This window comes from Echiichthys vipera (assembly GCF_963691815.1).
Source record: "Echiichthys vipera genome assembly, chromosome: 4".
NCBI lineage: Eukaryota > Metazoa > Chordata > Actinopteri > Perciformes > Trachinidae > Echiichthys > Echiichthys vipera.
Genome location: NC_139829.1, coordinates 24,685,966 through 24,702,662, shown reverse-complemented (window position 1 = coordinate 24,702,662; position 16,697 = coordinate 24,685,966). Strand labels below are relative to the sequence as shown.

Sequence of the window (16,697 nt, the reverse complement as noted above, 5' to 3'; positions counted from 1 at the left end):
CAGGATTAAGGACTCTGCTTATTTATTTATTTTTAATGATATTTTATCATGTTTAGTTGTGTGTTTTTGTTTTTAATTGTGGAACGTTTTATGCTGCTATCTTGGAAAATATATTTTAAATCTATGGGAATATCCTGGTTAAATAAAGGTTAATGAAACTCTGTGGGTTTTGCTAAAGGACTTTGGACTTAGTCTATTTAAGTTTGTTTTTTTCTTAAAACATCATTTAACAAATTATTGACAAATTCTTAATCCAGGCAATAATCGACAATTGGGTAATAGTGCTGCGACGTTTACAATTACTGCGATCTACCATGTATCCGTTTGCAGCTGGCAGAGAGCACAGGCCCTGGCATTGCGCAGTAATGTTGACTTTATGTTTGTACAGGATAGCAAGCAGCACCGGGTCCGCTCTGATGACTGTCACGGATCTGCATCCTGATGCCACGTCAGGAGTGCCTGCGTCTGTAGGTACAACCTGACTGACAGGCCGCTCGACCAATCAGAAGGCGCCATGGAAGAAGGCGGATGGTTGTGATTCAGTGACACGACAGGGGGGCGAAGCTTCACTGACAGGCGTTCCCAGCTCCCAGCAGTTACCAGAGTAGCTGTAACTGGCAGCCGAACTGTAGACATGTGTGGTGAGTATTGAATACATTATACATTTATATGACCCAGTGGTAAATATATATGATTCATTATCTCCTAGAACAGAGGGAAATCCTGGTAGCATCGTCCGGTTAGGCTACAGGAGCTCAGTTGAAATTAGCTCGGGGAGGCTAACCTGAGTTAGCCAACATGAGCTGATGCTGGGGATGCTGTTAGCTAGCCTTATATAAAGAAACCACTGTTTCATTTTGCTGTACGCGCTATCTGAGTATATGGAAGTTAACACTGTCTAACGACCAAGTCGATATCTGTGAGTAACGCTGGCATGTTTCTTCCTGATAACGCAGCTTAACGTTAACTGTTAAAGGCTACATGATGACACATCGTGGAAACGTCCCACTAAACCTCTGTCACTCTGGTTTGTTGATTTAGCCTTAAATGTTTGGACTAGCTATGATTTAATGTGGCATTAGGCAGAGAGGAATTACAGATTTGAAATGTGGTCTTCCTGATATATTTTGTCCTAAAAAAATAAAAAATGAAAGTGTGACAAGACGTGCCCACTAGTTGGATGTAAAAGTCGTGTATAGTTGCCGTACTGCGCTTATCTTCTTGTTAAACTTTTATTGAGAAAGTGACGTTACCCTGAGAAATGATTCCCTTTGTCATGAGGGGTTTGGGGAAATGTAGCTGAGATGCTTTGCTGGTATCTTTCCTCTAACGCCCTCTCACTAATGTGTCTGCCTCCCATCACTGTCACTACTATCTCTGAGTATACCTATCAGACCAGATAAACTAGTTGGTATTCTTAGGCTATCTGCCATCACAGCAAGGTGCCACTTTGCTCTGCTTTGTTTTTACTTCAGTTAAACATATTCCTTAAGCAAATCTTGTGATTTTTGAGTGCTTGCTTGATTTTCCCTCTGACTGCCCCCCTCCATCATCTGCTGTTCTGAATGAATGCTCTGTTAAACCAGGCAGCCCTCTGGCTCTATATTTACATTCATCCGTCCGTGCTTAGCTGTGAACAGGGCTGTATTTCATGCCTTCCCTTTGCATAATTATGGTGACTCTCCCGTCGATGTGAGTTATTAACTGGTGTCAAACATCAACAGGAAAGACTGCTGATTAATGCTGGTGTTTGTCATTGAAATGCTTCAGTCTTGAGTCACATGTGCCTGTTCTTGTACTGTAATAGTCTTCGGGTCAGTTTTGTAGTTGTACACAGGCAAACTTTAGTCAGATTTACTGATTGACATGGTAAAAATCCTAAAACTGTTGGCAGATTTTATGCCAAGATGATTTTAATTTGCATTAATAGTTACATACACGTACCTTGGACTAAGACCAAATTAACCTTGAATGAGAAAGCACTCTAATTGTTTCTTGCGAAATGCTAAAGCTATATATATATAGAGAGAGAGAGAGAGATAATGTAGTACAAACAGTATGTACTACAATATCTCTAAACAGGTCTTACTACTTACAGACAGAAAATAAATATGTTTGGTTTCTTTCCAGTAACACCTGTGAGACTGGTTTCTTTTATATTATACACAATAGAGATTTGACTTATATGCTAGTAAATAGTAGAGGCTGACATCACTAAGTAGGTTGTCCCACTTATATTTCTAAAGGAATCACATTGCATTCTTGTTGCTTTCAGAAGCCGCCTTTACTTGTGTTGGTCAGAAAGACAATATAATTGACGGTATGATTAGCCTGTAGCATTTTTCGGTTTTTCTGGCTACTCCCATGTGCCCTGTGATAGACTGGCGTCCTGTCCAGGGTGTACCCCGCCTCACGCCCGATGTCAGCTGGGATCGGCTCCAGCACCCCCCGCGACCCCGACCCCGGGATAAGCGGTTGAAGATGAATGAATGAATGAATTTTTCGTTCTTAAAAAATTCAGTTGTGCAAATAAACAATTCCGAGAAGATTTTTGTGTGATGTAGGCCTAATGGCAGTAGAACTGATTATTTCTGTGATTTTGCAAACATTTGTCAAATTATGATGCATATTTTATATGAAAAATATTTGTATTATTATTGTGATATTTATTTCAGTCATATCACCCACTCCTTGTTATTTTCGTATCTAACAAACAAATTTGGGTCACACGAGAGTTGCAGTGCTGCAAACAGCATTGAGCATGAGAGTCCCTTGCAAAACAATGCTTACACTTTCACATGGATGTACCACTCGCATGACCCGAATTTCAATCAATCTATGCTTTCAGCCACACTTCTAAGTAAACTTTTAAAGAAAGAAGTAATGAAAAAAACTACGAAAAATCATTTTATAAAAACACAGCACTGAACCTTGCCATTTTGTTCCTTCCCCTTCCCCAGGAATCTTTGCCTATCTCAACTACCATGTGCCGAGGACTCGCCGTGAGATCCTTGAGATCCTCCTCAAAGGTCTTCACCGTCTGGAGTACAGAGGCTACGACTCAGCTGGTGAGAAAGAAGGGAAAAGGCTCATATCAACAGCACACTTTATTTTTAATTTCCTCTACTGTTCCCTCACTGACTGCCTGCAGGACAGTTATTCTGATAATACCAGCAAGTTGCTGATAGTATTTGCAGTGTGCCCAATAACTTCAATGCAACATTAGAAATCATTTTATCAGTCACACACTTGATGTTTTGTTTATTTGTTCTAATGAGTTCGGAACACAAAGCCAAACTGATCTGTTCACTGTGAATAATTGATCAGCCATTATCGTGTTGCTCTGTAACTTAGACTTACTGCAACACTAATGGAGCTATGTCATGCAGGTGTTAAAGTTTGTTTCCCATGTAGTAGTTGAGCAGAATGTTGTGTTGGACTTCTATCCTGACATAAGACCACAAAGACAGGGCTTTACTTGCAAAGTGGCAATAGCACCATAATATATATATACACACACACACACACATACATATATATATATATATATATATATATATATATATATATATATACACTGAAGGACTTGTGATCACTGTCATTTTCATGCTTTTTTTTTTTTTTTTTTATTTCTTAGGCGTAGGAATTGATGGTGGCAATGGCAAGGACTGGGAGTCCAATGCAAAGAGCATCCAACTTATCAAGCAACGTGGAAAAGTGAAGGCTCTTGATGAGGAGATCAACAGTAAGACAAGTGCCATGAATCAACCATTTTGCTTTGTCGACTTGTCATCCTGCAGACTGTGGTGCAGTTGGGATTCTAAATATTGTTTGTGTTGGCGTGTGTTTGTTTTACCTTCAGAGCAGCAGGATATTGACCTGGATGTGGAGTTTGATGTTCACCTCGGCATTGCTCACACTCGCTGGGCCACCCACGGTGTACCAAGCCCAGTTAACAGCCATCCACATCGATCTGACAAGACCAACGGTCGGTACAGCCAAATCCTTCCAAACTTTTTTTTTTTACCTTTGCCGTTATTTTGATATCTTAAAGTTTCTGATAATATTTCTGGTTTGCAGAGTTCATTGTTATTCACAATGGAATCATCACCAACTACAAAGACCTGAGGAAATTCTTGGTAAACAAATATTTTTCATAAACAATTATTTTCATCACTCTGACAGAAGACAGGACTAACTCTCCCTCTCTCCATCACCACAGGAGAGCAAAGGCTACGAGTTTGAGTCAGAGACTGACACAGAGAGCATTGCCAAACTGGTGAAGTACATGTATGACAACCGAGAGAACGATGACATTAGTTTCGCTACACTGGTGGAACGTGTGACTCAGCAGCTGGTAAGGAACAGCTCATTACCACTGCTGCTTCTGAAATGATCAGCAGATAAAAGTGCTGTCTAATGTCTTTTTTCTTCCACCTGCCAGGAAGGAGCTTTTGCCCTAGTCTTCAAGAGTGTGCACTATCCTGGAGAGGCAGTTGGCACAAGGTACACTCCAACTGATGCTGCCAAACAGTAGTAATTTATTGCAGATTAAGGTATTGTTGGCTTATACAAATGTTGTTATGCAGGAGGGGAAGTCCATTACTGATGGGGGTGAGGAGCGATCACAAGCTGTCCTCCGATCAAATTCCTGTGCTCTATCGCTCCGGTAAGTCTAAATTTCTATTTTTAGTCTACTTTGTCCATGTGTGATTGCACATGTGTGAATGAGGTTCCGTTTTTCTTTTCTATTTTTTCCCTCAGCCACTAAAGACAAGAAGGGCTGCACTGCCCTCCCCAGGATGGACCAGGACACCTGCTTGTTCCCTGTGGATGAGAAAGCTGTGGAGTACTTCTTTGCCTCTGATGCAAGGTAAGCAAATACTTTAATATATAAACCTTTTGCAGGTATCTGTAGTTTTCCATGAAGCGCGCTCCCTAGTTCCATACATCCCAGCTTTATCTGTGGAGTGTAAATCCGATGTTTTGATGTTGTTTTTAAATCTTCTCTCTTGTCGCATCAGTGCCGTCATCGAGCACACAAATCAGGTGATCTTCCTGGAGGACGACGATGTGGCTGCCGTGATGGAAGGCCGGCTGTCCATCCATAGGATAAAGCGTAGGGCCGGAGACTATCCTGCCCGCGCCATTCAGACCCTGCAGATGGAGCTGCAGCAAATCATGAAGGGTGAGTGGAAGGTGAGCCTTTGATCTGTTCATGTTCTCCCCGCCATACATTTCCCCTTTCACATATGTGCCTATAAATCATCGGGGAACTGTCCTGTAATTTTGTCCTGAACCCTGTTATTATTGTGCAAGTCCTAATTGAAGACTGACTATTTAAATAGCTGAGCTGGCTGTTAACGTCCAGCCTTGAGGCCATCAGGTCATCCAGCTAGTTACAACCCTGCTGGATTAGAAGTACCCCCAGGGAAGACACTATCATTACAATGACCCCTGAGTTGCAGGTCTTTATCGCCCTCACCTTTTTAGCTTACGCTGGATTTTAAATGTACCAAACAAAGGCTAACAAGATTAAAGTGTGCATTTTAGCTTAAATTTGAGACTATTTACATTTACATTAAATGAACAGTGTATGTTTTGTAGCACTTTTTATACAGAGTCCCCCAAATTAAATGAATGGTTCTGCATTATGGGAAATACGCTTGATAGCTTTTTTGAGAGTTGGATGAGAAGATGGATCCTAATGTCTCACATCTCATATGGGACCATCTCTTGGCTGGGACCGCCGGTTGCTGATTAATAAATGAGATTTAACATTAATAATTATTGAGCTTCAGAGGTATTGGAAAGTGGATTCTGTTACTGAGAGGGCCAGGGTCGCTGTTTTCAGTCTTTGTGCTGTTAACTGGCTATTAGCTGTAGCCTCATAGCAATCTTAGCAGTAGCAATCTTGTCACATAACTCTATAGAATGCTTGTGTGCTTATTCCACTATTTTTGTTATTGATTAATCTGCAAAATATTTTCCCAGTTAGTCAAAAAGTAGTGTAAAAGCAGCCATATCAATTTTGCAGAGCCCTTTATGATGTCGTAAATCAGGATGTTTTATCAACCACAAAATATTACTTTTATAATAATACTTATCTTAGTTATAATATAACTTTTATTAAAAAAAAGCAGCAAATCCTCATATGTGACAAGCTAGTTAATAGATACTTGTTGCAGCTCCAAAATAGTTTGCATTAAGTGCTGTGGGGTCCTTTAATTGGGGAACGTTGTATAAAAACGTGACATCCTTGTTCTGTTCATCCTATATGGATGTGAACACCCTTAAATCTTGCTCTGCATCCCTACAGCTGGAGCCGAGCTCTTAGGTCCTCTGCTCAGGCCTTCCTAAATGTACCTCAGACTAGTTTTAAGACTCTGGGAGATTGTGCCTTTCCATCAGCAGCTCCTAAGCTTTGGAATAGTCTCCAAATAAGCTGCAGGTTATTGGAGTCTAGGCTCTTTACAAAGCAATTTAAAACCCATCTGTTCAGACAGGCCTTTAGGTAGCATGTGGTATTTTCTCTTTTGTTCTCCTTGTATATTTGATCTGGTGTTTTTATCTCTGTTTTATTTTATTTATTTGAATGTATTTTATTTCATTTCCTTGACTGTGAAGCACTTTGTGACTGGTGTCAGTGAAAGGGGCTCATGGTAGTCCACACAATGGAAAATGTAAATTTTGACTCCACAGACTCTTACTCAGTTATCCAGCAGAGGGCGGAGGTAAACTAATGTTGGCTGTTCTCGACATTCCTTTGTGGTCCTGTCATTACTCTGCCTCTCTCCTCCGTTACAGTTTCTGGAGGCTTTCTGCTGAATAACCTAATTTGCAGGACCCAAATTGCTATCAGTGGCAGGCTGAAAAACGCTCAGATTTTTCAGTGTCACGTTTATTATTGATGGAAAAACACTATCTCCCTGATGTCTCATGTTTGTTTTTCTTCATTTAAGGGGCGGCTTACTCTTTGGCTCTGAATATGTTAATAAAGCAACAAGATACTCCCTACATTCCCAGGAAAGCCTGAGCTTGTGGTTTGTGTTAATGTGTGTCAACAAGACCTTTCTTTGACAGCCTCATGTGGACTCGCACTTTATAAAAAGTCCATCACTGTTCTTAAGAGGCATTTACCTTGTTTAACTAGTGTTGGAAGTGGTCCCCTGATTTCTGACCCTCCCACTACAGGCAACTTCAGCTCCTTCATGCAGAAGGAGATCTTTGAGCAGCCAGAGTCTGTGGTCAACACCATGAGGGGGAGAATCAACTTTGACGACAACACAGGTAAGTTTTCTCAATGAGGCATTGATGTAATAAAAGTCCTATAAATGCACTGTTTTTCAACTCTGTCCAATTATGCATGTTGCTACACATGCTCAAATGTCTTTTGTTGAGGATTTCATGAAAGGAAAGCACATATGAATACATTATTTTAGTCATTAGCTCAGGGCAACATTACTACAGCTCCTCTAAGTTTAACCAAGATAATATTGGTTACATTTCACACTGTGCTTGAGTAAATTTAACTGAGCTACATACAAAAAGCAAAATATGCTACTTGTCAGTGAATGTTTTCTTCTTATGTTCTCTCTACTTGTGGTCCTTTTTTTTTAATGAGGAGGAAATTAATGGAGCAGGATGATGACTTAGCTGTTTGCTATGTTTTCAGTGAACCTGGGTGGACTGAAGGACCACATCAAAGAGATCCAGAGGTGTCGGCGACTTATCCTTATTGCCTGCGGCACCAGCTACCATGCCGGGGTAGCGGTGAGTTGCCACTAACCAGATGCTTTTTCTTCTGTGGTGCCATCCACATTGAATTCATCCATTGGCTTGTTTTAACAGAATGATGCTGAGCAGTGCTCTGTTGCTTTCCCAGACCCGCCAGGTCCTAGAGGAGCTAACCGAGCTGCCTGTCATGGTGGAGCTGGCCAGTGACTTCCTGGACAGGAATACTCCCGTCTTCCGAGACGATGTCTGCTTTTTCATCAGCCAGTCAGGTGGGGTTATCTGTGCCATCTGGACTCGATCTATTGCACATTTCCAATTTGTCCACTTTCCGTCTCTCAGAGCCACTTTACCTGATTTATGTTTTTCTTATGCTCATCTTGAGTCTAAGCAATAAGTTTTCTGTATCTGTTCTGTTTAGCTGTATTCTTCTGAATGGGTGTTTGGGTGATTTATTTTTTCAAACTGTGGGTATGTGTGTGTCTGTAATTTTGTTTTTCTGTGTAAAGCATTCTCAGATCAGTCCCATATTGTGCAAAAGCTATTTCCTAACAAACTAATAAATCAGCATTATTTTATTGTGGCATAAACTGTTATGTTTTTCTAATCCTGCCGATTTTCCAGGGGAGACTGCTGACAGCCTCATGGCCCTGCGCTACTGTAAGGAGAGAGGAGCCCTGACTGTGGGCGTCACCAACACAGTGGGCAGCTCCATCTCCAGGGAGACCGACTGTGGAGTCCACATCAATGCCGGGCCTGAGATCGGAGTAGCCAGCACTAAGGTGAGCCTGTTTTTCTGTATTCCAGCAAGCTGTGATAGCTGGGAAATGTTTACAGTATCTACATCTACAAACGTGCATTTTTCGGTTAAAGGCTTAGGTCACACAAAATGCAAAACACGTATTTTCCTCCTTCCAAGGCTGCTGCCATCAAATGTACAATAATTAATTATGATCTGAAATGATGACAGTATCACACAATATTCCAGGCTTTCTGTTATAATTAGAGCTGAAACGAATAGCTAATTAAATGATTATTTGGTCAACTTTTTTTTTGATAATCATTTTTTAATTAAAAAAATGCCACAACTATATTGGTGCCAGCTTCTCAAATGTTAATGAACTTGTTGACTTTGTCTTCTGTATTCTGAAATTGAATATCTGAGTTTTGAAATGCTTTTCAGGAAAAAGCACTTTAAAGACATAACTTCAGGCACCACTGTCTTTTGTCTTATCAATAGTATTTATTTATTTATTTTATAGACTTGGAAATAATTTGACACTCGTCAGTTATCCAACTTGTCACTGAAGGGAGGTTTGCCCATACTTTTGTTACGACAGACCAGTTGTTGACAGTTTAAATGTATGTATTTAGGTACTGCTAAATCACAAATCCAGATGAGGAGTAAAATATTTCCATGATAGACCCTGGTTACAAGAAACATACTTATATTTTGGGTGAAGTGACCTTTTTATACTGAGTTTGAGGAAACTGTACACCAATTTGTTACATCATCTCATAAATGAACTCAACGCCCCCTGACACTGAATGAAACCCAGATGAAAATTCCATTGTGAGTTTGGCCCCAAATTTTTCTCCACTGTGAACCCTTGGGGAGTTGAAGTAGTCTGATATTCTCATCTCAAATCATGTAAAGAGAGGTAGTGGAGCCCCAGCAACAGTTAGTAAGGAGAGAGAGAGTAGAGCAGGTCCCTCCCTGGCCCAGCCCTTGGGCTTGGCTCAGGGACTCTCTTGCTGCTCCAAAGCCCCAGAGCACGCCTCAGAGACGCCATCATTTACTGCTAGGCTGGCTGGGCCACACATCCACACCCAACTCAACCAAATGTTGCAACCTAGCTCTTGAAATTACTGGAGAACATGTATATTACACCCAACTGCTAAGTGACACCAAATTCATATATTTGGCCTCCATTTTGTGTTGAATGCTAATGAGGTTTTCTGTATTAACTGGATAAGAGAAAAAAAAATCATATTCATGATTTATAGAGTAAATGGAGTCAAGTTACTTTGATGCTATCAAAAGGCAAATCCTTCTGGCAGGTCAGCCGACTAAATGAGGGAAAAAAGTGGCTTCATGAATTACGTAGATGTATCCTTGGGGACTTTATAGGGTAACAAATTCCGTTTCTACACCACAACTGTGTGGGTTTGAGAGAAATGTGTTCATGTTTCAGCTGTATGTAAGGGGTGGTCATCTTTGCAGGGTAACAGTTGGCATGTTATGCATGAAAGACACTAAAAGTTGATGACGTGAATACAGAATCACCACAGTTAACTATGTGGATTAAATATGCTGCCACATCTGACCCACCAGCACAGACTGTCAGAGTTCTGAGAGGCTGTGGTTAGCGTGCTGTCAGGGAGAGAGAAAAAAAACAGTGTAAAGGTTTTACAGCTATTTTCTTGGCCCTAGACACTGGCATTTCTGAGTCTGGAGGGTCCCGTGAAATGACTTGGCTTCACTCAAGCACTGATTAAATCTCCCAAATGGGCATGGAAGGCTTTCAAACGTGCTCAGAGACGAAGGAACAGAGGGAGAGGGAGAGAGGGCGTTGATGACAGCAGTCTCAGATGTGCTGGGGTTGTGAGGGAGCAGTGACATTTTCAGAAAGATCAGAGGGTGCACTCTCTGATGTGCTGATGTGTGTTCACTATCCAGGATGAGCAGCACTAGCTTGAGAGAGCTCAACTGCATGCATTTAAATGCTTCTTAGCGTGTAGTAAAAAAAAAACAACCTCTCCTTCCATTTGTCATCTGGTGTAGATTATTATCTGGAGACAGTTTGCTATCAAAACAGGGAGACAAGAAGCGCAGACTCCAAAAACTCTACTTTGTATTCAATACTAAGTTGCAAAACCGGAAAACTACTATACATTTAGTAATGGGGTCACAACAAGGGATGTTACGATGTCCACTGGTAGTTTCGGGATCACTTCCACGTTCATGCACGGGTCATGAGACAGCTGTTTCTTTATGAATCGCTGGATGGGGAAAACAAGTATGAAAATGTGAGTCAGAAGTTGCACTATAATGCCAACATTATTAACATGTACACTCTGCTTCTCTGACCTTGCTCTGCAGGCCTACACCAGTCAGTTTGTGGCCCTGATCATGTTTGCACTCTTGATGTGCGATGACAGGATTTCCATGCAGCCCAGACGCCGAGAGATAATCCAGGGCCTGAGAGTGCTTCCAGGTAAATCAAGCAACGAGTATTCTGCTTCAGCCAGAGACATCCTCATCACATGTGACATTTTAAATGTATAGGGATGGAAAACCAGTTCTCAGAGCAAAGATCAATTACACCCAAAGCCTGTTTCTTTTTTTGTTGTTTGTTCAAACACTCCTCTTAGAAGAGGAAGCCAAGTGATGAGAGTGGGATCAGAGAAAGAGAGAGCTGAAGGCTCGCATGATTCTCTGGATCTAAAACATATGATTTCTTGTCCTTAATGGTAAAGTAATGAGGAATGCCTGGCCACTCTAACGCTCCCTGCCCAACATTATGAGTCTGAGACCATATTCCAGCATGTGACAGCAACAGCATGTTGACACGAGTATTTTATTCACGATTATGATTGATTTTGGTGGTTGTTTTTGCTTCCACTTTGACACTTTTCAAAAGAATTCTTAATCAAGTGTTTTTCTGTTATGGCTGTTAGATCTGATTAAGGAGGTCCTCAGTTTGGATGATGAGATCCAGAATTTGGCAACAGAGCTGTACGAGCAGAAGAGTGTACTGATCATGGGCAGAGGCTACCATTATGCTACCTGCCTGGAAGGAGCACTGGTGAGCAAGAGCAACCTTCTTTTCTGCCAGCCTCATCTGATTGTTTTTCTTTCCATCAATGTTTTAAAACTACCAGGTGTCTCAGGAGGCCTTTTATAAAAGCAATAACTGTGTGCAAGGAATTATTTGCCATGCTGACTGTGTGGTCTGGCTGCTAGATTTTCTCAACCTGTGGGTGTCTGTCATCCTGTGTAGAAAATCAAGGAAATCACGTACATGCATTCAGAAGGCATCTTGGCTGGAGAGTTGAAACACGGTCCCCTGGCCCTGGTGGATAAACTCATGCCGGTCATCATGATTATCATGAGAGACCACACTTATATCAAATGCCAGAACGCCCTGCAGCAAATTGTTGCCCGCCAGGTAAGACCTATGCACACCCCCAAAAAAAAGAAATATCTGATATCTAATCTGTGAATTTTTACAAATGTACATCTTCATCAACTGACTTGGTCAATTCATTTGAATTCTGTTTTTTTTTTTTTTGTGCAATAATTGCGATTCAAAACGTCTGAAGACTCCACAATTCCTAATTTATATTTTAAACTCTCCAAACTCTTGATCAGCACAGCACATTTTGCCTGTTGAGTTATTTTTCTGTCCGTGCCACACCTCTAATCCTTCACCTCCAGTAAATACAAGGGAGGAGTCTTTTCAGCATGACATCACTGCTGTTGGTAATCTGCAGCAGATGTGGGTTTAAGAGGTGTGAAACCCATACTTTTCATATCCAGGTTTAGGACCACATTGACACATAATTTGCTTTGTTTGATTTACAGGGCCGCCCCATCGTGATCTGTGACAAAGACGATTACGAATCCGCCAAGAATTCCAGCCGCACCATCAAAGTGCCTCACTGTGTGGACTGTCTGCAGGGCGTCCTGAGCGTCATCCCGCTGCAGCTGCTGTCCTTCCACCTGGCTGTTCTTCGAGGTTACGACGTAAGTACTGTTCCTTCAGGCTCAGTAGTAACTGAAAAACATCATCGCTCAAACAGTCAGGATTTTTAAATCATCTGTCACTTAAAGCTAGAGACTGCCATTCAATTTTTTGTCAAATTCAGCAAATATCTCGGCATGGTCCATTCTGTGTGTGCGCTGAAATAGTCTGTTGTGGAGAAACAAAAAACTCTATTCCCTTCATGGGACAGGGGCCATGGATGTATAAAGACAAAGGCAGCACATGTTCTGAAGGAGCAATGACAGGGTTGGGAGGGGTGTTTGTATGGGTGTTGAGTTGAAATATCAATCTTTCTTCAGAATCACAGACTCCACCATTTAGACACAAGAATGCAGTAAAACATCAGTTTCTCAACTCCCACATCTCCACCATTTGCATCTGCAGTCACACTTCTAACAAAAAAAATTCAGTATCTCCAATAGGCCATGGTTCACATACACTGTTCAGTGTGGAAAATGCTCACATAAGAGTATACAAATTGAGAACAATGGTTTTGACATTTAGAGGTGAAATGTCCAAAATATGCTGCGCCTCATTATAAGGGAGATGTGTTTTTTTCTCTCTAATTGAAAGCTCAGTGTCCCTGATTATTTGGCTGTGCACCCCCTGGATGCTCTGATGGCAAAGGCTTCAACAGCATGCAGTAATTATATGAGCAGATCACAGTTTTCCTAACTCACTCAAGTAACCTAATTTTGGGACAAAGCATGTGAACTCCCTATCTCTGAGTACTGTGGTGAGGGCGATAGTGAGTTTAGCCTCCACATAGAAAGGCTTACAATTGCGTGTAAACACCTCAATGTGTGCACAAATTGAGATTTGTCATTTGTTTTTTTTAACAGTAACAAAACCCATGTTGGCAAAGAGCACCAATGTATTCCATTTTTAGATGTAGCTTTCTATTTAAACAGGATGGTACTAGCTGTTGTACCTTTTGCATACTTCACTGGTGTTTCTGTATCACACAACCTCAAAGTTCAAAGTAAACATCTTAACTGAAGTACGCCGTGTAAATAAAGCCAGTGTTGATGCTGCTTTTAGAGCACTTTACATCAGAGAGACATCCTGAAAGTGCAGTCTCTCAGCTCTTGTTTTTAAGTCAATAACTATCCATAACCGTGCCAAATTAGGCTGCTGTTCTAACAGAGAAGCAAACATTTATGTGCACACAGCTCTGGTAGACGCCCACCCTCCTTTTTTCTACTTTTTTCTTTCAAATATGTCCAAGTATCTGAAGTCTGAGGGACAAGAAGCGGTCTGGCAGAGGATTTTGGAATTATGAGAGCAGTGTTGTCATATTGCTGGCATTAAAGTGTCTTTTTGTCATATTTCATACTGTAGTTTGACAGTAGCATTTATTTGACAGCAGAAGCTCTGTAATACTTGTCCATTCATACGGCTGTTTGTTCTGTTTAAATACAGGTGGACTGTCCAAGAAACCTGGCCAAGTCTGTGACGGTAGAATGAGCCGCACCAATCATCACATGGCGGATGCGCATTCAAACGCGTGCAGAAATCAAGAGAAAACTATGTCCCGTTTATGTGTCTTGTGTAATGGCTCTTTTTAATGCAATCTTTTACTCAACAGTTGTTTATCCCACTGTTGCATATTACCTGTATTTCACTGTCTATTTTCCCAGAAACCTTTTTGAAACCTTCATTGTCTTTTAATTGTTAAAGAAGCTGTGGCTGTTCGTGGGGGCGAGGTCTGGGCTGCCACTGACCTATATTCATTACGCACAGGGTTTGTGAAGCAGTAGCATCTGACTTTGACCATTTTGGCTGTTTGTCTTTGCTGATTAGTCTCACTGGGAGCTTGTTGGAGCTGCTGTTGAAGCTGTTGACTGAGTCAGGTTTTAAAGACCTTACAGGCTCTTTTTTTATTTTTTCTTCAGTTCAATGGCTTGTAGTTTAGTTTGGATGTTTTTCTTTGGCAGCTAATCATTCGAAGTGTCTTTACTCTACAGTTAAAGTAAACGACCGTCTTAAATCATTCCCAGCCACAGGTCATCGCTTCTTTGTAATTGCAACGCAATTTGCCAGTTTTGACTCGTTTTCTTTCTTCTCTTGGACTTTGGTCTGAGGACACACAATTTACTGCAGGAACAACATCAAAAGTTAGATTACAGAAATGCTGCTTCGTAAAATCTTCTTGGATTTTAAACTCTGGTCTTGGCGGGCTTAGTTAATGAGAATACTGACATCAGCGCGTGTTGAGATTTAGTTTTGTTACCATGCACCTTTTCTGTTACTTTCAAGCTATTTGTGCACAATTTACTGTTAGATTCTTATGCTGACCTTATTGCTAATTTCGGTCTGAGGTTTACATTTATGCTATGAACTGAAGTAATTCAACTGAGATGAAGTTACTAACCTGAAGTAGAAGTTGCACCCAGTTGGCAGCCCACACTTTGCTACCACAACTACTGCAATATTGGGACCATTTGTAGCTATCCTTTTTTTTTGTTGTTGTTGTATAGAATTTTCTTTTTTCAAGGAATTTTATATTATTGAAGTTACTCTTCGTTTGAAATGTGAATGTTACTGTCAATTGAAATGTCCTGTCAAACCAAAAAATCTTTGGCAGTTGTAAACAAAAACATATATTTTATATGTTAATCCTATATTGTAGCCAAACATGTACTGATGCTGGTAGATTGTGTGGTATGAAGATGCTTTGAGGCCTAAGGGAGGCATATACACAGTTTTATGGCAGAAAGTAATCCTGCAGATGTTTATTTAGATAGAAAGTCAGATGTCAGCTGTGTGTTTGTGATTCCCAAATGTCTGCTTCAAACGCCAAGGAAAGAGGGATGTTGTATACAAGCAATGTAGTGAAGAATTAGGAGATGTGGCTTTTTGTTTAAGTCCATTACATATTTAAGATCAAAAAAATATTTATCTTGCTTTTGCATCAAGCCTTAACTCAACTTTTGCAAATTCTTTTCCCACCCAACATTGAGCTTCTCCTGAGGCAATGAAAGGATTTGATTTGAACTGGATAATGTTACAGGTACTAACCAACACACACACTGTAAAGAGATTTTGATTTCTTGACTGGAGGCATTGACAAAAGACACTGCACTGAATCCTAGCAACATCTGTTGGAAGCTGTTGGGTTACTGAGGGAGTGGGGCACTGTCCGTAGAGCCGATGCAATAAAGTGTCAAGTACTGACCTTTTTAAGTGTCCAAGCTCATTCCATGAGAAAATGTGGTTCATGGTGTGGAAGTGTTGAGTAGACTAGTCAGCAAACGTTATAATTATTTTATTAGAATAAAAACAAGTCAGTACAAAAGTAGTTATACACTTACATTTGGAATATTAGAACATTTTTTAAAAAAGGTTAAAAATAGTTAGTTTTGTATAATTTTATACAAAGAGTCCAGGAGACATTCAGGGGGATGCTCATGACAGGTCCCAAATGATTGTGTGGAGTAAGTAAAAGTGGACAGTAATGGTCGGACGAATCCACATAAAGCCATAATGGTTGAGACGCTGTATCTAAAGTTACTGCACCAAGCCGAGAGGGCCAAGATGGTCATGCAAATAGACAGTAAACATTGGCAGAGTGCAAGCACGGTGTACAGCAGCAACTAATCACAACCACCATCTCCCTCCTCCGCCGCACGGAGGAGAGCAGCTGCTGTTTCTGAAAGTCTTTGATGAAGCCCAGGTGGAGCAGCTCCAGTGTCGATGAGCCTCTCGTGCGAAGAGCACACCTGCCAGCTTTAGCCTGAGGAATGCATTCAGCCTCAGCATGGTTGAAAGGTAAAAGGCTAGACCGTTGGCGAAAGCAAGTGCAGTTCTCAGAAGGATTTCATTGAACTGACTGGCTACGAAGACGACTTCAAGTGCAGCTGCAGGGGAATCACAGAAGACGGCCACAGCTCTGAACAGACACAGCCTCCATTGTCCAACCACAAGAAGCATTGTGGGTAGTCTTACATCCGACATCATCTGAAGCATTCCAGTTAACATCCTCCGTGCTGCAGTCAGGTCCTTCAGCATGTATAAACTCATCACTGCTGCTTTATGGTGTCTGAGTGATTGAACTATCAGCAGGAGTTTTCACCTATGTGACCTTAATTAGTCGAGACTGGCTTGAATTGACAGGTGTAATGTATAATGGTAACTCCATTGTATAATACATCCCCCAGTGAGCCACCGCTAACAAAAAACCAGAAGCCCTGA

At 41.1% G+C, this 16,697-nt stretch overlaps 1 protein-coding gene across 1 annotated transcript; it reads left to right on the top strand.

Moving 5' to 3' along the window:
* Positions 1-570: 570 nt before the first annotated feature.
* On the top strand, positions 571-15,685 carry gfpt1 (glutamine--fructose-6-phosphate transaminase 1). Its single transcript, XM_083912057.1, has 19 exons — positions 571-641; positions 2,961-3,068; positions 3,638-3,745; positions 3,863-3,988; positions 4,081-4,139; positions 4,223-4,357; positions 4,445-4,506; positions 4,590-4,669; positions 4,765-4,873; positions 5,025-5,188; positions 7,195-7,290; positions 7,676-7,773; positions 7,886-8,006; positions 8,359-8,516; positions 10,838-10,952; positions 11,416-11,543; positions 11,739-11,906; positions 12,323-12,484; positions 13,926-15,685. The coding sequence occupies exons 1-19, from the start codon at positions 635-637 to the stop codon at positions 13,968-13,970; spliced, it is 2,049 nt and encodes a 682-aa protein (XP_083768183.1). The 5' UTR covers positions 571-634; the 3' UTR covers positions 13,971-15,685.
* Positions 15,686-16,697: the final 1,012 nt, after the last annotated feature.